At 59.5% G+C, this 20,565-nt stretch overlaps 2 protein-coding genes across 2 annotated transcripts in view; one reads left to right on the top strand and one right to left on the bottom strand.

Moving 5' to 3' along the window:
* NMT1 (N-myristoyltransferase 1) overlaps positions 1-4,034 on the top strand; it is a 24,564-nt gene extending 20,530 nt beyond the window's left edge. The window contains exons 11-12 of the mRNA XM_058820482.1: positions 322-459; positions 2,743-4,034. Of these exons, the coding sequence (XP_058676465.1) occupies positions 322-459; positions 2,743-2,763 (159 nt within the window). The 3' untranslated portion in view covers positions 2,764-4,034. The remainder of the gene's footprint in view (positions 1-321; positions 460-2,742) is intronic.
* PLCD3 (phospholipase C delta 3) lies at positions 3,063-20,565 on the bottom strand. The gene is made up of 17 exons (XM_058820484.1): positions 20,378-20,565; positions 17,488-17,649; positions 15,009-15,237; positions 13,985-14,114; positions 12,883-13,108; positions 11,988-12,189; positions 11,146-11,290; positions 10,288-10,440; positions 10,058-10,210; positions 9,648-9,683; positions 8,587-8,746; positions 7,557-7,673; positions 7,375-7,474; positions 6,157-6,380; positions 4,852-5,001; positions 4,652-4,777; positions 3,063-3,500 (listed from the first exon to the last, which is right to left on the bottom strand). The coding sequence occupies exons 1-16, from the start codon at positions 20,478-20,480 to the stop codon at positions 4,689-4,691; spliced, it is 2,379 nt and encodes a 792-aa protein (XP_058676467.1). The 5' UTR covers positions 20,481-20,565; the 3' UTR covers positions 3,063-3,500; positions 4,652-4,688.

Raw genomic sequence — 20,565 nt, 5'->3', positions numbered from 1 at the left:
GGACATTGGGCAGCTCACAGGAACTCACTGCAGGCTGGCCACCCTGGGTTTGTGGGAAGGGCTTGATCCCAGCACTATAAAAATCCAAATCCAAAATCTGCCACCCAGGAGAGGGATGCTGGGGTACCTTGAACCTTCCAGCTTGTGGTGGTTGCTCATGTCCTACAGCAAAGAGTTGGATTGAGGATGAGAACACCAAAAGCTCTTCCCTTTTTCTGGGATTCAAAGCCAGTCAGGAAAGGGGGCCAGGCTGCTCACACAGGTGAGAGGAACTGCCCAGCACTAAAGCAGGAGCTGATGGCTTCATGTCTCCCTGTGCAGAAAGGATTTGATGTCTTCAATGCACTGGATCTCATGGAGAACAAAACCTTCCTGGAGAAGCTGAAGTTTGGGATCGGGGATGGGAACCTGCAGTATTACCTGTACAATTGGAAATGTCCCAGCATGGCACCAGAGAAGGTCAGTGCTGTGAGGAGGGGGCTTGTCCCCTCAGCCCTGGGGACAGGGGTTGGCTGTCACCTCAGCATTCCAGCCCAGCTGGTGTCCCTGCAGTGTCACACACAGGGAGGGTGGATCCCTCTGTCACCTCCTGTGCATGCAGACTGTGTCCCTGGAAAAAGCCCCTCCACACTCATCTTCCAAAGTTAATTTTATTCTTGGACTAGTGCAGGTTCAGTCCTTCACACCAATTCTTTCCCTCTAAGGAAGGAGGCCAAGCACAGAGGGCTGCAGGGTGACAGATGTGACATCGGGGGTTGTGACAGCCACCTGTGATCCCTCATGGGTGTCACTGTGTCCTGGTGGACTGGGAGGAGCTGCCACCTGTGACAGTGTTCACAGGGGTTCTTGGATGAGGGAAGAGACAAAGATCTGACTCCATGTTTCAGAAGGTTTGATTTATTATTTTATGATATATATTATATTAAAACTATACTAAAAGAATAGAAGAAAGGATTTAATCAGAAGGCTAGCTAAGAATAGAAAAAGAAAGAATGATAACAAAGGTTTGTATCTCGGACAGAGAGTCTGAGCCAGCTGACTGTGATTGGCCATTAATCAGAAACAACCACAGACCAATCCCAGATGCACCTGTTGCATCCCACAGCAGCAGATAACCATTGTTCACATTTTGTTCCTGAGGCTTTTCAGCTTCTCAGGAGGAAAAATCCTAAGGAAAGGATTTTTCATAAAAGATGTCTGTGACAGCCACCCCTCTGGAGAGAGCAGGCGGGCTGGAGCAGCACCTGTGACAAAGGAGCTGAGCCACAGGATCCCAGGATGTCATTTGTCCCCAAGGCCAGCAGCCTGTTCTCCCCAGAGCTGTGCTGGGTCCCCACCTGCCTGTCCTGGGCCATTCTGAGGCAGCCCCTGCTTGCTGCTGTCCCTCCACACCAGGGATGTGATTCAGCACCTTGCAGACCAGAATCTGCCCAGCTACATCACAGCTAATTAATGCCTTAACAGCTAATTAATGCCTTGATGGCAGTCACAGGGTTTTGGTTCCCTGGTGTGAAGCCAGGTCTGTCCTTGGGCACAAGCCCTGTGCCCTAAACCAGCCTCACCTGCTTGCTCTTAGGAAGCCCCAGGAGGTTCCCTGGAGGTGTCCAACCTGGCCTTGGGCACTGCCAGGGATCCAGGGGCAGCCACAGCTGCTCTGGGCACCCTGTGCCAGGGCCCCACCTCACAGAGAGCAATTCATCCCAATATCCCATCCATCCCTGCCCTCTGGCAGTGGGAAGCCATTCCTCTTGTCCTGTCACTCCAGATACTTGTCCAAAGTCCCTCCTGGTGGCCCTTTTGGCACTGGCAGAGGCTCTGAGGCCTCCCTGCAGCCTTCTGCAGGCTGAACAGCCCCACCTCCCAGCAAAGCTGTTCCATCCCTCTACTCACCATGAGCTGAGAAACACCCCTGGCTCATGAATCAAGGCTGTCTCATAACCTGGTGGGGCTTGTCACACCCCAAACATTGGTCACCTCCCCAGATCAGAGCTGGGCAGGGCCTGTGTGCCCACTCAGCCACAAACCCAGGGCTCTGCTGCTCTCAAACACCCCAAAACCAGTGGGGAAACCTGTGATGGTGTTCACAGGGGTCTGAGGATGAGGGAAGAGATGAGGATCTGGCTCCATGTTTCAGAAGGTTTGGTTTATTATTTTATGATATATATTATATTAAAACTATACTAAAAGAATAGAAGAAAGGATTTCATCAGAAGGCTGGCTAAGAATAGAAAAGGAAAGAATGATAACAAAGGCTTGTGGCTTGGACAGAGAGTCTGAGCCAGCTGACTGTGATTGGCCATTAATTACAAACAACCACATGAGACCAATCACAGATGCACCTGTTGCATCCCACAGCAGCAGATAATCAATGTTTACATTTTGTTCTCGAGGCCTCTCAGCTTCTCAGGAGGAAAAATCCTAAGGAAAGGATTTTTCATAAAAGATGTGTGTGACAGTGCTGTAGATGGGGCTGTAGTTTGATGATTTGAGATGCTAAAGGGGAAGGAATTGCTGGAGCTGCAGATAAACCAGCTGGAGGAACTTAGGGCTGGCTCAAGTGCCACATCCAGAGCAGCATTTTTTAATCCAGCACTGTGGAATTTCCATATGGATTTTCCATAAAAGATGGGTGTGACAGAAACCAACACAGGCAGCACCGAGCTGGGTATGGAGCAGAGGGCACCTCCTGAGCCCAATTTCTGTCCTGATGAGCCCAATTTCTGTCCTGATCCCCATTTCCAGGTTGGATTGGTGCTGCAGTAAGGGAGCCCTTGCCAGGAGAGCGTGGAGGAGCCGGGCCTGAGGAGGTGCTGCCCTCATCCTTTCTGCCAAAGCCGGAGCCACGCCAGGAGAGAGGGGCACCAGAGCCCCCCTGCTGCTGCCAGCCACCTCCTTGTTTGATTTAACTGCATCCTCCTAAAGACATGATCAAGGGAATGTAACTGCTGAAACTAGATCATGATTGGCATATAATGGATTTAACGGGTGAATAATAAAAGTATATATTATATATATTTTAAAATCTTTCCTGTTCCCAACTGCCATGAGTTACATTCGGCTGCTGGAGGTCACCACTGGGCTGCTGGACTGGGACTTTTTTTCTCCTTTGGGACAGCTGAGGTTGATGCTGATGGTGGCTGCTGGTCAAAACCCTCCTGCCTGCCCCGAGGGTGCTTCAGGCTCTTTGCCCCAGGTTTGCTCCTGACTCTGTTTAACAGGGGAGATTCCTTTCCAAGGGCTATTTGTGCAAGAGATGCCTTGTCCCACCTCCTGCCCAGCCACAGAGACTCCAACCCTTCCTGCTGGATGGATCCAGGGGGGTTCAGCTCCAGGCACACCCTGCTCTGCTTTTGGGGCTGCTTCCCCTCAGCCTCCCCATGGGGATGCTCCACTGTCACTGCCACAGCCTCTCTGCTCAGCTGCTTTTCTCTGGAAGCATGGAAATCTGGATTCTCCATTGGCATCATCCTCCCCGGTGTCACCTCGTGCTGTGGGATCCTCTGAGAGAAAGGAAACGTTGTCATGGCAACCCTCCATCCCATCCAGGAGTGCCAGGGCATCCTCCTGCCACGTGCTGAGCCCAGAGCTCCGAGCTGCTCCTGCCTGCCCAGCCAAAGGTTTCCAAAGCTGCACACCAAGGCCAAGACCCCGTCTATGCACTGTCACACCTCCCTGTGCTGCCGTGTCCCTGTCACACCCCGTGGCACCTGAGAGCCTGTGCCCACCTCAGCCCGGACCTGTGGGGCCTCAGAGGGGACCAGGAGCCCATCACACCCCCCTGGCAGTGCCATCACACCCCCTGCTCGGGGTCCTGTGTCACCTATGCAAGTACCTCTGTGTCCCCCCCTGTGTGTCCCTGCTGTCCTGGCCGTGGGTGGGGGACCCTCCCCTTGTCCCCATGGCTGCTCCAGTGAATCCCCCCAGCTCCCTGCTGGTCTGGGGGTGGGCTCAGCCCTGATCCAGCCACGATGGGCCCCGGAGGGTGACAGGGACACTGGGACAGGCTCTGTTAAAATAAAACCTTTATTCCACTGGCTTGATCCCAGGGCTGTAAATCTGTGCCAGAGCTTGGCAATGTGTCCCCACCTGGGCACAATGGAGTGTGTGGTGGCAGGGTCCCCTCAAGGACTCCAGGGTGGTGATGGCACCATCCTTGCACTCCAAGAGAGGGGTGGGGACCAAACGTGGCCAAAGCTGGTGAGATTTGCTGGTTGTTGTCACCCATGTCACCCCCGTGGGGCTGATCCATGGTTGTCACAGCATCTCTGTCCCCTCAAGGACAGGAGTGGGACACCAGTGGGTGGCACTGGGTAGGGGAGCCACAGACTGGGTGAGCAGTGTCCTCAGGCTGTCCACTCATGGAGGAGCCTATTGTCCCCCCCACAGCCACAATGTCCCCCATGGGCACCTCCATGGGGACACCAGGCTGTCCCTGCTGTGCTCCCTCACAGCCACAATGTCCCTCCATGGGGACACCAGGCTGTCCCTGCTGTGCTCCCTCACAGCCACAATGTCCCCCTGGCACCTCCATGGGGACACCAGGCTGTCCCAGCTGTGCTCCCTCACAGCCACAATGTCCCCCTGGCACCTCCATGGGGACACCAGGCTGTCCCAGCTGTGCTCCCTCACAGCCACAATGTCCCCCTGGCACCTCCATGGGGACACCAGGCTGTCCCAGCTGTGCTCCCTCACAGGCTCTTGGCTCGAACGTGCACGAACAGCGTGGCAGGGGCCAGGGAGGTGCCATCCTTGGAGAGCAGGTGGATGTGGCGGTACCCTGGGGACACACAGGGGGCTCAGCCCGTGCCAGGGGCTGTCCCCGTGTCCCCCCAGGGTGGCACTTGCCCCCACCTTGGCGCATGCTGGGCAGGGGCAGCGTGAACTGCCCCACGAAGTCGTTGCAGGAGGTGCTGTCGTAATCCTCCACCACGAAGCGCACCAGGGCCAGCTCGGGCACCCGCAGCTGGAACCGCAGCGTCTCCTCCCAGCGCGGGTTGAAACCTGAGGCACCGGCGGGGGCTGGGTGGGGCCACCGGGGACTGGCGGGGACCGGCAGGAGCCCGGGCACTGCCCCTGCCCCGCTGCGCTGCCGTGCTGCACTGGGGGGTGTGGGGATGGGGGTGATGCTGGGACTACAGTGGGGTGTACTGGGGAAAAGGGCGTCGTACTGGGGCTGTGGTGCAGTGTACTGGGGGAATGGGGGTCATACTGGGGCTGTACTGGGGGAATGGGGGTCATACTGGGGCTGGGTGGAGTGTACTGGGAAAAAGGGGGTCATACTGGGGCTGTGGTGCAGTGTACTGGGGGAATGGGGGTCATACTGGGGCTGTACTGGGGGAATGGGGGTCATACTGGGGCTGTACTGGGGGAATGGGGGTCATACTGGGGCTGTACTGGGGGAATAGGGGTCATACTGGGGCTGTACTGGGGGTATTGGGGTCATACTGGGGCAGTACTGGGGGAATGGGGGTCATACTGGGGCTGGGGTGGAGTGTACTGGGAAAAAGGGGGTCATACTGGGGGTATTGGGGTCATACTGGAGCCGTGATGGAGTGTACTGGGGCAGTGGAGGTTATACTGGGGCTGGGCTGGACCATACTGGGAGAATGGGGGTTATACTGGGGCTGTACTGGGGTGTGCTGGGGGCATGGGGATCACACTGGGCTTGGGCTGGGTGTACTGGGGACCATGAGGGAGCAGCACTGGGAGAACTGGGACATGATGGACCCTGCCACTGGTGGAAATCTGGCTGTGCTGGGGAGGGGACTGGGATGTGCTGGGCACTGCTTCAACTGGCAGTGAGTGCTGGGCTGTGGGTGCCCATGTCCCTCACGGGGATTAGGGTGCCCCTGGCATCAAGGTGTCCCTGGATCAGGGTGCCCTGAGGTGTCCCTGAGGAACCCTGGGTGTCCTGGAGCACCCCTGGAGATCAGGTTCCATGGATCAGGGTGCCCTGGGGTGTCCCTGAGGAACCCTGGGTGTCCTGGAGCACCCCTGGAGATCAGGTTCCATGGGGTGTCTGCAGGGATCAGGGTGCCCTGAGGAACCCTGGCTTGTCCTTGGGCATTGCTGGGATTTGGGCAGTAATGGGGTTGTGACTGGATGTCCCCACGGTGCCCAGGGGTGTCCCCAGGGTGCCCAGGTGACCCCACTCACCGTTGTTGAGCTTGTGGTGGGTTTGCTGCTTGGCGCAGTCGGCCGGGACCCCGTGGATCTCCACACGCACGAATGGATCCACGATGGAGCTGCCCTTGTCCCTGTTGAGCTTGGGCAGCTGCTGGGCTGTGATCACCTGGGCACAGGGGACATGTGGGTGTCCCCAGAAGGGACCTGGGTGGCACCTGGCTGGGGCTGGGGACGCGGTGAAAGGAGGGAGGTGGCTGATGCCACCCAGTGGCTGACGGCAGCTGGGTTTGGGGACAGGGTGGTGTCACCCAGACGTGTCATGGGTGGCACGGTCAGGATGGGATGAGGAGGAGGGAGGTGGCTGGTGCCATCCAGGAGAAGGGACAAGGTGGTGTCCCCCAGAAAGGGATGGCACTCAGCCAGGAGTGGGGATCAGGTGAAGGGGAGGGACATTGTTGGTCCCACACAGGAGAAGGGACATGAGTGACATGTGGCTGGGTCCTCAGGAGAAGGAATGTGGGTGGCACTTGGCTGGGATTGGGGACATGGTGGCTGATGCCATCTCAGAGAAGGGACATAGCTGATACCAGCTGGATTTGGGGACAGGGTTGGTGTCCCCCTGAAGTGTCATGGGGGGCACAGTCAGGAGTGGGGATGGGGTGAGGAGGAGGGAGATGGGTGGTGCCATCCAGGAGAAGGTGACACATGACTGGGGACAAGGTGGTGTCCCCAGAAGGGGATGTCCCCCAGCCAGGAGTGAGGATGGGGTGAAGAGGAGGGACATTGTTGGTACCACACAGGAGAAGGAACATGAGTGACATGTGGCTAGGTCCTCAGGAGAAGAGATGTGGGTGGCACTTGGCTGGGATTGGGGACATGGTGGGGAGGAAGGAGGTGGCTGATGCCATCTCAGAGAAGGGACATGGCTGATACCAGCGGGATTTGGGGACAGGGTTGGTGTCACCCAGAAGTGTCATGGGTGGCACAGTCAGGATGGGATGAGGAGGAGGCAGGTGGCTGATGCCATCTCAGAGAAGGGACATAGCTGATACCAGCTGAATATGGGGACAGGGTTTGTGTCACCTGCGAAAAGACGCGGGTGGCACCCACATAGCCATTGGAATGTCACGGATGTGACCCCGCAGGGATGTGGGTGGCACTCAGCTGGCCCTGGGGACAGGCTGGTGGCGTGTCCTCACCCTGATGTGCAGGGCCAGGCGCCGGGAGCCCTCTCTGGGGGGGCAGTGCAGGCAGGGCGGTTTCAGGACGTAGCCACAGCGCCCGTTGGGCAGGAAGCGCCCGGCGTTCAGGTCCATCTCATAGCCCGGCGTCTGGAAGTTCAGGGCCACTGTGGGGACAGCAGGATGGGCTGTCAGGGGTGGGTGACACCTCCAGGGATGGGTGCCAGGTCAGGGGGACTGGGGTCTCACCCAGCTGGCAGCCAGCGTTCCACATCTCCTGGGGGTTGTAGTTGGCAGAGTTCATCTTGAGCCCCAGCGGGTACACGCGGCTGAGCTGGCGGGCGTTGTACCGGACCAGGGCTGGGCCTGGGGAGGGGGACACGGCTCAGGGGGGCTGCTGGGGGTCCCTACAGAGGCTGAGGGGCCCAAGGACACAGAGCCTGCCCAGATGGGTGGGACAGCCTGACATATGACCCTGAAACCAGACCCCAAACCTGGACCTTGACCTTGGACCCCTGACCCCAAACCTCTGACCCCTGATCGTGATCTTGACCCCACACTTGGACTTTAGACCCCTGACCCTGGACCTTGACCATGGAACCCAGACCCTGACCCTGATCCTTGGACCTCAGGCTCCAAACCAAGACCCTCAAGCCTATGCCCTGACACTGATCCTAACCCTTAACTCCAGACCCTGGACTGACCCTAAACCCCAGACCCTGAGCACTGACTCAGATCTTAATCTCAGGCCCTGCCTAACCTCAGATTCTGACCCTGACCCTGACCCCAAGCCCTTGACCCCACACTTCAGTCCCTGGGCTCTGACCCAGACCTTATTCCCAGCCCCAAGCCCTGACCCAGATCCTAATCCTTGACTCCAGACACTGACCCTGGCCCCCAGACCCTGAACACCCAAAACCTGACTCAGATCTTAATCTCAGGCCCTGACCTCAGATTCTGACCCTGACCCCAGACTTCAGTCCTGGACTCTGACCCAGACCTTATTCCCATCCCCAGATCCTGGACCCAGATGCCACATCCCAAATCCTGATCCCAGACTTTTATCCTGTTTGTGTGACCCCATCCCTGGCCTCAGGCCCTGCCAGCAGACCCCAGTCCCACCCATCCAGGGTACCCTGGGTGAGACCAGCATGGCCCTGACCCCTCATGGAGCCACCCTAGAGACCGAGCCCATCATTCCCAGCCCATCCTGCATCCGAGTGACTCAGGAATGGGCACCCACCCTGTCCCCACCCTGTCCCCATCTGGTGGCCCTCACCTGCTTCCTTGATGAGCTTCCGAGCCTTCCTCTCGCTGAAGGAGGACACGTGGCAGGGCTGGGGGTGGCGCAGGGCCTGGGCCAGCCCGGGGAAGGGCACAGCCTGGCAGTACACGACCAGCGCCGACAGCTCTGGGGACACCTGCGATGCGTCCTTGGCCTGCGGGAGCCACAGGGACAAGCTGGCCTTGGTGCCATCTGAGACCCCCTGCCCTGCTAGTGCTGAGTGCTGAGACCCCCAGGGCTGTGGAGAACCCAAAGTGGTGCAGAACCCCAGGAGTGATGGACCTGGGGCTGATGGGGAACCCAAGCAGGTTGAGAACCTGGAGAACCCAAGGGGATGGACAGCCCGAGATGTTACACATGCAAAGATGAGGGAGATCCCAAAGTGCTGGAGACCCCAAGAGGATGGAACACTTGAGGTGACAGAGACCCCAAGGTGGTGCAGAACCCCAGGCAATGGAGTGATGAACCAGGGGCTTGGGGGAACCCAAGGAGGTTGAGAACCTGAAGTCATGGAGAACCCAAGGGGATGGACAGCCCAAGATGTTACAGACCCCAAGATGAGGGAGACTCCAAAGTGCTGGAGACCCTGAGGTGATGAGCACCCCAAAAGGATAAATTTTTGAGGTGGCAGAGACCCCAAAGGGGTGCAGAACCCCAGGCAATGGAGTGATGGACCCAGGGCTGATGGGGAACCCAAGGAGGTTGAGAACCTGGACAACCCAAGGGAATGGACAGCCCAAGATGTTCCAGACCCCAAGATGAAGGAGACCCCAGAGTGCTGGAGACCCTGAGGTGATGGGCACCCCAAGAGGATGGGATACTTGAGGTGACAGAGACCCCAAAGTGATGCCAACCCCAAGAGGTCACCCTGGATGTGATGAAGGCCCAACATGATGGAGAACTTGAGGTGACAGAGAAATCAAAGTGTTGGAAACCCCAGAAACAGGAAGAGGGAGGCACAGCTGAGGAGTCCCCAAGCTCTGTCCCCTCTGACAGTCACTCATCACCCCCACAGCACCCACCCCGTCAGCCCCCCCAGCTCCAGCATCACCCACCTGCAGAGGTTTGATCTCCTGCAGTGACTGCAGCGACTGAAAGAGGAGAGAGCAGGGCTGCAGAGGGCATGGCAGAGCTGGCAGTGCCCACCTGGGACAGCCCCAGGATGCCCTGGCACCACCAGGGTGCTCTGATCCACCAGGACCACCAGGATTCCATGGTCCCCCAAAACCACCAGCATGCTCTGATCCATCAGGACCACCAAGATCCTGTGATCCCCCAAAACCACCAGGATGCTCTGATCCAGGACCACCAGGATTCCATGGTCCCCCAAAACCACCAGCATGCTCTGATCCATCAGGACCACCAGGATTCCATGGTCCCCCAAAACCACCAGCATGCTCTGATCCATCAGGACCACCAGGATTCCATGGTCCCCCAAAACCACATCCCTGGGGAAGTCTCTCACCCGCCGGGGGCTTCTCTCTTGCACTTTCTCCTCCTCTTCTTCCTCCTCTTCCTCTTCCTCCTCCTCGGGGTCCAGAAGGGAGGTGACACCCCGTGGCTCCTGCCACAGCTCTGGCAGCTTCTTGCCCTTCACCAGGATCTTCTCCTTCAGCTGCTGCAGAGGGCAGGTGCGAGCTCAGGGCTCGAAGGGGACACGGGGACGCCGTGGTGGTGGCACACGGGTGGCCTTACCTCTGGTGAGGGGAGCTCGTGGGGGTCCTGTCCCTGCAGGGGCTGTGTCAGCAGCCTGTCCCCAAGGATGGCCTTCATGTGCCGGGCCATGGTGGCCTGCTGCTCCAGCCCGCAGTGGTTCTCCAGGGACAGGATGACGGGGTAGGGCGATTTCTGGGCGTGGGGAGGGCAGCCCTCAGCACCGGGCACCAGGTACCAGGCACCGGGCACCCCTACACCCCACACTCAGCACCAGGCACTGGACACCTCACACCCCACACTCCACACTCAGCACTGGGCACCGGTCACTGGGCACACCACACTCAGCACTGGGCACCAAGCACCAGGCACCCCACACTCCACACTCAGCAACGGGCACTGGGCACCCTACACTCCACACTTAGCACTGGGTAGCGGGCACTGAGCACCAGGCACCCCACACTCCACACTCAACATCGGGCACCCCACAGTCAGCACTGGGCACTGGGCACTTCACACTCCACACTCAGCACCAAGCACCGGGCACCGTACACTCCATACTCAGCACTGGGCACCAGGCACTGGGCACTCCACACTCAGCACCGGGCACCGGGCACTGGGCACCAGGCACCCACGCTCAGCGCTGGGCACCGGGCACCCCACACTCCACGCTCCATACTCAGCACTGGGCACCAGGCACTGGGCACTCCACACTCAGCACCGGGCACCCCACACTCAGCACCGGGCACCAGGCACCCCACACTCCATACTCAGCACTGAGCCCCGGGCACTGTACACTCCACACTCCACACTCTGCACCGGGCACCCCACACCCCACACTCCACACTCCACACTCTGCACCGGGCACCAGGCACCCCCAGGGCTCCTGCCCAGTGTCACCTCGAAGGCGGAGTCGCGGATGCTCTCGATGACGTCTCGGAAGAGGATTTTGGAGGTGAGGGTGTGCCCGTGGTACACCACAGGTTCCCCGTCCGGGCCCTCCCAGCAGTCCAGCTCCACACAGCGGCACCCGGCCCGCAGCGCCCTGCACACACCGGCACCGGTCAGCCCTGTGCCCTGGGGCCACGGGAGCTGCTGTGTGTCCTGTGTCCCTGTGTCCGTGTGTCCCTGTGGCTGTGTGTCCCTGTGTCCGTGTGTCCTCCCACCCATCTGTCCCTGAACTTCTATATCCACACATCCACGTGTCCATCTGTCCCTGCACCTCTATATCCATGTGTCCCTCTGTCCATCTGTCCTTTACCTTGATATCCACACATCCATATGTCTATCTGTCCCTGTACCCCTATACCTACACATCCACGTGTCCCTCTGTCCCTGCACCTCTATATCCACATACCCACGTGTCCGTCTATCCCTCTGTCCTTGTTCCTCTATACCCACACACCCACGTGTCCATCTGTCCTTGTTCCTCTCTATCCACACATCCATATGTCCATCTGTCCATCAGTCCTTGTTCCTCTATACCCACACACCCACGTGTCCATCTGTCCTTGTTCCTCTCTATCCACACATCCATATGTCCATCTGTCCATCAGTCCTTGTTCCTCTATATCCACACACCCACGTGTCCATCTGTCCTTGTTCCTCTATATCCACACACCCATGTGTCCATCTGTCCTTATTCCTCTCTATCCACACACCCACACGTCCATCTGTCCCTGTACCTCTATATCCACACACCCATGTGTCCATCTGTCCGTCTGGCCCCAGGACACACACACCTGACATAGGCCTCGGTGCTGCTGCTGCCGCCGACCTGGTTGCGGGTCAGGTAGGTGTTGTGGGACGAGGAGATGAAGTAGTGGCTCAGGGGCTGGCTCATGTCCTGGTGCACCTTGGTGTGCTCCTGGTTGAGGATGTCCCCAGCAGCTGACAGCAGGTACATCATGAAACCATCCAGCATCATCAGGTCCTGCTGCTTGGCTGTGGGACACAGTGGCAGGTGTCACTTGGAGGTGCCATGTTCGTCCCTGACCTGGCACTGTGGCACCCAGGAGATGTGTAAGTGTGTCTCATCTCCATCCTGATGTCACCCAAACTGCTGGTGCCACATTCACTCTGGATGTGGCATGGTGACACCCATGAGCTGTGGAGGTTCCCTGTCCTCACCCTGATGCCCTCTGTCCTCCCAGTGCTGTGTCACCCCGACCTGGCACTGTAGCACTCAGGGGAGGTCCCCTTTGTGTCCCATCTCCCATCTGATGTCCTCCATCAGTGCCACATCTGCCTTAAGGGTACTACATGGAGCTCCTTCATCCCCACCATGATGTCCCCTAGAGCTGTGCTCACCCTGCACCTGCCATGGTGGCACCTGAGGAGGACAAAAGTCCCTCAGCAGTGTCACATTCATGCCAGAGCTGGCATCACACCACCCCTAAGACACAGAAGTCCACCACCTGCCCATCCTCACCATCCCCAAGGGACGTGCCCTGTCCCCATGGTGTCACATCCACCAGGTGCCAGCCAGGCCATGTGTTGGATGGTTGACACTGGGAATGGGTACCAGGACAGTGTAGAAACCTTGCAGGACCCCATACCCATTTGGGGTGGTGATACCCCAAATCAGAGCCCCATCCCTACATCCATGAGCGCCCACCCCACGATCCCACACCTCACCCTTGTCGTTGAGCTCGTGGGTGCGGATGATGGCGCGGGCCTGGCGCAGGCTGCTCTCCTCGCCCTGGTCCCTCAGGAAATCCTGCAGCTCCTCGGCCGACAGCACCCGGTCCTCTCCCGAGTAGCGCCCAAAGAGCTCCTCGAGCTCGGGGCGCCGCAGCAGCCGCCGGCAGAACTCCTCCAGCTCCCGGCCCTCCAGCCGCTCGTTGCCCGAGTGGTCGCACTCCTGGTGGCACAGCCCAGCCTCAGGGACTGTCCCCTGCCTGTGGGGACGGGGTACAGCCACCCCTTGCCTTGTTCTGCCTGTCCCTGGAGCGGGCAGGGTGAGTGGGGTGAGTCCTGTGCCCTCTGATCCCCCTGCCAGAGCCCCCTGAGCCCCCACTCTGGGATGGAGCAGAGCAGAGCCCCGTGCCTCAGTTTCTGTCCTTGTGCCTCTATATCTACACATTCATAGCAGAACTGGCATCATACCACCCATGAGATGTGGAAGTCCACCACCTGCCCATCCTCACCATCCCCAAGGGACGTGCCCTGTCCCCATGTCCACACATCCACATGTCCATCTGTCCCTGCACCTCTATATCCACACATCCATGTGTCCATCTGTCCTTGTTCCTCTATATCCACACATCCACATGTCCATCTGTCCTTGTTCCTCTATGTCCACACATCCATGAGTCCATCTGTCCTTGTTCCTCTATGTCCACACATCCATGAGTCCATCTGTCCTTGTTCCTCTATATCCACACATCCACGTGTCCATCTGTCCTTGTTCCTCTATATCCACACATCCACGTGTCCATCTGTCCTTGTTCCTCTATATCCACACATCCACGTGTCCATCTGTCTCTGTAGCTCTATATCCACACATCCACATGTCCATGTGTGGGAGATGCCCTGAGGAGCAGCTCTCCATGGAGGAGAAATGTCCCACCTTGGGGACACACAGAGCAGTGGCTGGGACAGCTCAGCCAACCTCACCCCTCTCCACCACGTGCTCTTGGTGGGACCCAGCCCTTGGTGGCTTTGGTGTCAGGAGTTTGTCAGCTCTCTGTGCTGGGAAATGCAGAGAAGGAGCCACTGGGTGGTGCAGCTCAGGTACCTTGAAGAGCTTGGAGGCGTAGACATCGTCCATGTCGATGTTGAGCATCCTCAGCATGCTCTTCACCTCCCGGAAGGACATCTTGTTGTCCTTGTTCCTGTCTGCTCGCTGCAGGACCCCATGGATCCAACTGCACCGGGCTAAGGAAACCTCTCAGAGTCACCCACAGCCATCCCCACCTGTTGCAGTGTGATGGAATAGCCTGTTTCAGCTATCCCAGTTCCTCCCCCAGGTGTGCCAACACCCTCTCCTTTCCCCTCCCTTGCTACCTGCTGAGAGCTGTCAGCCAATCTCGGTATGCCAGCAAGGGCATCGTGTGATTGGCAGAGTTCAAAAGATGCCTCTCAATGCTGGGGGACATTGAGCCATCCAGGTGTCATTTGTCCCCTGACACTTCCCCCTCCTTACCTGGTTGGTGGCTCCCTACCCTTTCCCTCCCCCTCTCCCTGGGTTTAAAAGTCACAGCAACCACACAGTTCTTGTTCTGTTGGAGCTGTTGCAGCATTCAGAGGCCTGAGGGCAGGGAAAAAAACTCTGGATCGAAACCCTCCAGCAGGACCCGTGTCCTTTTCCTTCACCTCGCCTAAAGCCTTTCCACCAGAGGTAAACCTGAGCTCCTGCATGACTGGACTTGTTCCAAGTGCCAGCGGCAGCATCCAGCTTAACCAAAGGTGTCTCTGAGGTGAAACCACCACACCTGCTGCCCTTGGTCAAGGAGCAAGGGCCAGACGAGCCCAGGCATGTCCCATCCAGCTATATTGTCATTTAATTCCAATATATTGGCGCCCAATGTGGGGCAGCTCCATCCTGGGGATGGATCAGTCAGGGAAGAGACCCCTGAGGTGGCACCCTCACTTTTGCTGCAGCATCCAGCCAGCCAAAGGTGTCTCTGAGGTGAAACCACCACGGCTGCCGCCCTTGGTCAAGCAGCAAGGGCCAGACGAGCCCAGGCACTTTCCATCTGGCAATATTGGCATTATATCCCACATACCCACCCTGTCCCCAACCCCTCCTCCAAGGATACTGGTCGAGCTTCTCCATCTGGCTCATGGCCTGCAGCCTCCCCATCAGCTTGCCCAGCCCCTGCACCCAGTGCCGGGCGTCCTCCTCCCCTCGGGCTGCCAGGTCCAGGTTCTTGCGGCGGCCCTTGAAGGCCAGGCTGAAGCAGTGGCGCTCGGGGAAGGCGGCGCCGTGCTTGCGCAGCCCCTCGGAGCGGCGACCCTCGCGCACGGCCTCGATCAGCGCCACCGAGACTGCGGGGACGGGGGGGACAGCGGGCGGGTCAGACACCTGCCAGCATCCTGCGGGACACCCCGTTCTGCTGATGGACAGACACCCCCCGGGACGGACAGACACCCCGGGTGCTGACGGACAGACACCCCACGGGGTGGACAGACACCCCCCAGGAAAGACAGACACCCCCCGGGACAGACAGACACCCTGGGTGCTGACGGACAGACACCCCCCGGGACAGACAGATGCCCCCCGGGATTGACAGACACCCCGCAGGACAGACAGACAGCCCCTGGGACGGACAGACACCTCCCAGGAAGGACAAACACCCCAGCTGCTGACAGACAGACACCCCCCGGGACGGACAGACACCCCTTGGGATGGGCAGACACCCTGGCTGCTGATGGACAGACACCCCTGGGAAGGACAGACACCTCCCCAGGACAGACAGACACCCCCGGGACGGACAGACATCCCCCGGGACGGACAGACACCCTGGCTGCTGACGGACAGACACCCCCGAGACAGACACACACCCCCGGGACAGACAGACACCCCCGGGACAGACACACACCCCCGAGACAGACAGACACCCCCGGGACAGACACACACCCCCCGGGACAGACAGACACCCCCGGGACAGACAGACACCCCCGGGACAGACAGACACTCCCCGGGACAGACAGACACGCCCGGGACAGACACACACCTCCCCAGGACAGACACACACCCCCCGAGACAGACACACACCCCCCGGGACAGACAGACACTCCCCGGGACAGACAGACACCCCCGGGACAGACACACACCCCCCGGGACAGACAGACACCCCCGGGACAGACACACACCCCCCGGGACAGACCGACACTCCCCGGGACAGACAGACACCCCTGGCATGAGGCCGGGCCCCGCTCGGTGCCGCTGCCGGGCTTATCCCGCTAATCCCAGGCGCGCCAGGAGCCGCTGTCCCCGCGGGGATGGGCACGGGGACACTGCCAGGGAGGGGACGGAGCCGCCGTGCCCCGGGCACCCGTCCCGGATGGGTGACACCGGGGAGGGGGACAAAGTCTGGCCGGGATGGGGACGGGACCTCGGGGGGATGGGGAAGGGTGGGGGCTCTCCCAGCTCCATGTACTGGGAGGCACTGGGAAGGGTTGGAAGGCTCTGGGAGCCGCTGGGTGAAGGGTGCTGGAGGGCCGGTATTGGGTGGGGGTCCCCATTCTGGGTTGGATTCAGCTCAGGTGAGGGTCTGGAGCCCAGGATTGGGGTGCAGGGTTGGGGTCTGGGTCCTCAGCTGGGGTCTGAGTGAGGGGGGATGTCTGGGTCCAGGTCACAGGTGGGGACCCAGGCAGGAATCTGGGGCACAGGTGGGGTCTGGATTGTGGAGTTCCATGTCCCAGGAGTGGGAATCCCCTGGTTCTCACTGCGGGATTTGGGTCTGGGCTGGGATCTGGGTCCTGGAACTCAGGGAGGGGTCTGGGTTCTGAGTGGGGATCCAGGTGTTGGGTGGGGGTCTGGGAACTGGGCTGTGCTCAGGATCCAGGGGGGTTCTGGGTGCTGGGAATGGATCTGGGTCCTGGGGTAGGGTCTGGATTCCAGGTGGGGGTCCTGGGTTGGGGTCTGGGTCTCACATGGACATGTCAATATCTGGATTCTGTGTGGGAATCCAGACCCAAGGCTGTGGACGAGGTCCTGGATTGGGATCGGGGTCCCAGGTGGGGTCTGGATAAGGGTCAGGTCCTAGGTGGGGTGTAGGGATGGGTCTGGGGCAGTGCCCAGCTCCTGTTCCCTGCAGCTGGTGGCAGCTCTGGCTATGTCTGGTGTCCCCAAGCCCCGTGGGACAATGGCAGGACTCACAGCTCCGGTGTGGGACAGTGACAGTGACAGTGACAGTGGCAGCACTCACACCTCTGGGGACAGTGACAGTGGCAGTGACAGTGGCAGCACTCACACCTCTGGGGACGGGACAGTGGCAGTGACAGTGACAGTGGCAGCACTCACACCTCTGGGGACAGTGACAGTGGCAGTGACAGTGACAGTGGCAGCACTCACACCTCTGGGGACAGTGACAGTGGCAGCACTCACACCTCTGGGGACAGTGACAGTGACAGTGACAGTGGCAGCACTCACACCTCTGGGGACGGGACAGTGGCAGTGACAGTGACAGTGGCAGCACTCACACCTCTGGGGACAGTGACAGTGGCAGTGACAGTGGCAGCACTCACACCTCTGGGGACAGTGACAGTGGCAGTGACAGTGGCAGCACTCACAGCTCCGGGGGGCGCGGGCGCGCCGGAACCGTCCCTCGAAGCACACGGTGACCCCGTCCTCCTGCAGGCGGAACAGCCGCGCCCTGGAGCCCCCCCGGGCCTTCACCTTCCACAGCAGCGACCCCTGGAGCATCCGCTGCACATCCTCATCCTCCGTCAGCCCTGCGGGGACAGCCCTGGGATACCGCGGGCACGGGGGGCACTGGGGGCTCTGGGGGCTCTGGGGGCACAGGCTGGGGGGGATTGGTGCACATCTGGGTGCACATCTGTATCCTGTGGGATGGCATGGGACAAATGGGAGAGGAGGGATGGGATGGGATGGGATGGGATGGGATGGGATGGGATGGGATGGGATGGGATGGGATCCATGGGATGGGATGGGATGGGATGGGATGGGATGGGATGGGATGGGATGGGATGGGATGGGATGGGATGGGATGGGATGGGATGGGATGGGATGGGATGGGATGGTGTGGGATGGGATGGTGTGGGATGGGATGGGATCCATGGAATGGCACAGGACAGGGTGAGATGGACAGGAGAGGCTGATGGGGTGGGACGTGAATGACACAATGTGACAATGCAGATGGGACAAGATGGGACAAGATGGGACAAGTAGGACTGGACAGGATGGGACAGGGTGGGCAGGGACAAGATGAGGCAGATGGGATGGGACAGAGCAGATGGGATGTGGTGGAACAAACAGGTTGGAATGGGAATGGGAATGGGAATGGGAATGGGAATGGGAATGAGAATATGGGATGGGACAGGACAGGCAGGAGAGAACAGACAGGACATGTCACTGCCCTGGGCCCCCGTGGAGCCCAGTGTGGCTGTTCAGGGCACAGCAGGGACACAGCCCAGCTGCCAAATCCCAGCAAAGCTGCCCAGATCCTGCATGGAGAGTGCCAGGACAGCGCCAGCAGCAGAGCTCAGGCTGGGAACAATGACAGGGTGGCCTCGGGGGACTGGCAGGCCCACGCCTCACTCAGCCAGGATTTTTCCATCTGTTCTCAGCATGGTTATTTCCTCCCTTTATTGTTTTGGCAGCCATTCCCATGATCTCCAGTGGCCACGTCCTGCTCTGGATGGAGATTCCACTCCTGGGCTGGCAAAGGGTGGTCTGGGGGCTCTGGGGACACCGTGAGCCACCGTGGCCTCGGGGACACGGCCACAGCTGCCAGCACCCCCTGCACGGTCACATCCTGCCCGAGGTGCAGGACAGAGGGTATGGGGACATGGGGACACAAACATGGGGCTGCAGGGATCTGGGGGCACATGGGCATAGGGATGGGCACGTGGATACAGGGATGGACATGGATATAGGGATGGGCACATGGATATAGGGATGGACATGTGGATACAGCTCCATGGGCATAGGGATGGGCACATGGAATGTCAGATCCATGGGCACAGAGATTGTTACACGGATACAGCTCCATGGGCATAGGGATGGGCACAGGAATGTCAGATCCATGGGCACAGGGATGAGCACAGGCAATGTCAGATCTGTGGGCACGAGGAATGTCAGGTCCATGGGCACAGGCAATGTCGGATCTGTGGGCACCAGGATGGGCACAAGAATGTCAGATCTGTGGGCACATGGAATGTCAGGTCTGTGGGCACAGGGAATGTCATATCCATGGGCACAGGGATGTAGGGACACATAGATACAGGTCTGTGGGCACGAGGAATGTGAGATCCATGGGCACAGGGATGGACACATGGATACAGGTCCATGGGCACAGGAAATATCAGATCCATGGGCACATGGAATGTCAGATCCATGGGCACTGGGATGGACACATGGATACAGGTCCATGGGCACAGGGATGGGCACAGGAATATCAGATCCATGGGCACAGGTTTGTGGGTGCACAGACACAAGGACACGTGGGTGATGGATACAGAGACGCAGGGATGTGTGGATCCATGGGGATCTGCTGATGGAAGGACAGACAGATACACGGACATTCAGGAGGGTGGGTGCATGCACAGGTGCATGGACACAGGTGTTCAGTCACAGTGGACAAAGGGATGCACTGACAGGATGCAGGAATGCATGGATCCACATGGATGCACTGCTGCAGGACACACAGACATGTGGGAACGTGGGTGCACGAGCATTGGGAGGCACAGACAGACACATGGACATGCATGGACATGGGGGTGGGTGCTCCCAGACACTGCCCAGGAGAGGCATGGACACACGGGTGCCGGGAGGCAGGGACAGACAGACACGCATGGATATAGAGGTGCAGGGACAGACGGACACATGGATGTGTGGATATAGAGGTGCAGGGACAGACGGACACATGGATGTGTGGATATAGAGGAAGAAGGACAGATGGACACATGGATGTGTGGATATAGAGGTGCAGGGACAGATGGACATGTGGATGTGTGGATATAGAGGTACAGGGACAGATGGGTGCAAGGACACACAGACACACGGACACACGGACACACGGAGCTGCAGCAGCTCCAGACACACAGCCCCATGTCCAAGGCTGGGGGCACAGGGCCAGCCCTGCCCCTTCCTGCTGCTCCCACCCTGCCGGGCCCCCTGTGCCCCCTGTGCCAGGGGAAACTGAGGCACGGTGTTGGGGAGTGGCACCCGAGCCTTGGGGACAGCAAATGCCCTGAGCAGGGGCGCTCCTGTCCCCTGTGATGTGGCCAAACCCCGACCCTGCTGTCCCCCAAAGGCTGGGGCCGTGCACAGATATTTTGGGGACCCCTCCCTGCTTGGGGGACCCTTCCGTCCCTGGGGACCCATCCCAGCCATGGGGACCTGTTCCTGTCACAGGGGTCCCCAACAACCTCGGGGACCCTCCCGGACCCCCCTGCCCCATCCCCGCCGCGGTTCCTGCCCGGTTCCCCCCGGACTCACCCATTTTCTTCAGGGCTCTCCCGGGCCGGCGGCAGCCACCGGCACCGTCGGACGGGGCTCGGAGCTGCTCGGCGGCGGGACGCGCCCTCCTGCCGCAGATCATGGCCCGGGACCGCCGGTATCCCCGGTACCGCCGGTGTCTCGGGAGTGTTTCGGGACTCCGGTGCTCCCGGTGTCCCGGCCGGTTG

This window comes from Ammospiza caudacuta, chromosome 27 (genome assembly GCF_027887145.1).
Source record: "Ammospiza caudacuta isolate bAmmCau1 chromosome 27, bAmmCau1.pri, whole genome shotgun sequence".
Classification (NCBI taxonomy): domain Eukaryota; kingdom Metazoa; phylum Chordata; class Aves; order Passeriformes; family Passerellidae; genus Ammospiza; species Ammospiza caudacuta.
This window is presented reverse-complemented; position numbering and strand designations above follow the sequence as displayed.

Excerpts from the sequence above, each read along its gene's own strand:
- PLCD3 (XM_058820484.1), bottom strand. The coding sequence starts at position 20,480 with ATGATCTGCGGCAGGAGGGCGCGTCCCGCCGCCGAGCAGCTCCGAGCC. Across the intron at positions 10,211-10,287 it reads ACGAGCTCCCCTCACCAGAG|CAGCTGAAGGAGAAGATCCT; the intron begins GTAAGGCCACCC and ends TGCCCTCTGCAG. Across the intron at positions 4,778-4,851 it reads CCTGCCCAGCATGCGCCAAG|GGTACCGCCACATCCACCTG; the intron begins GTGGGGGCAAGT and ends GTGTGTCCCCAG.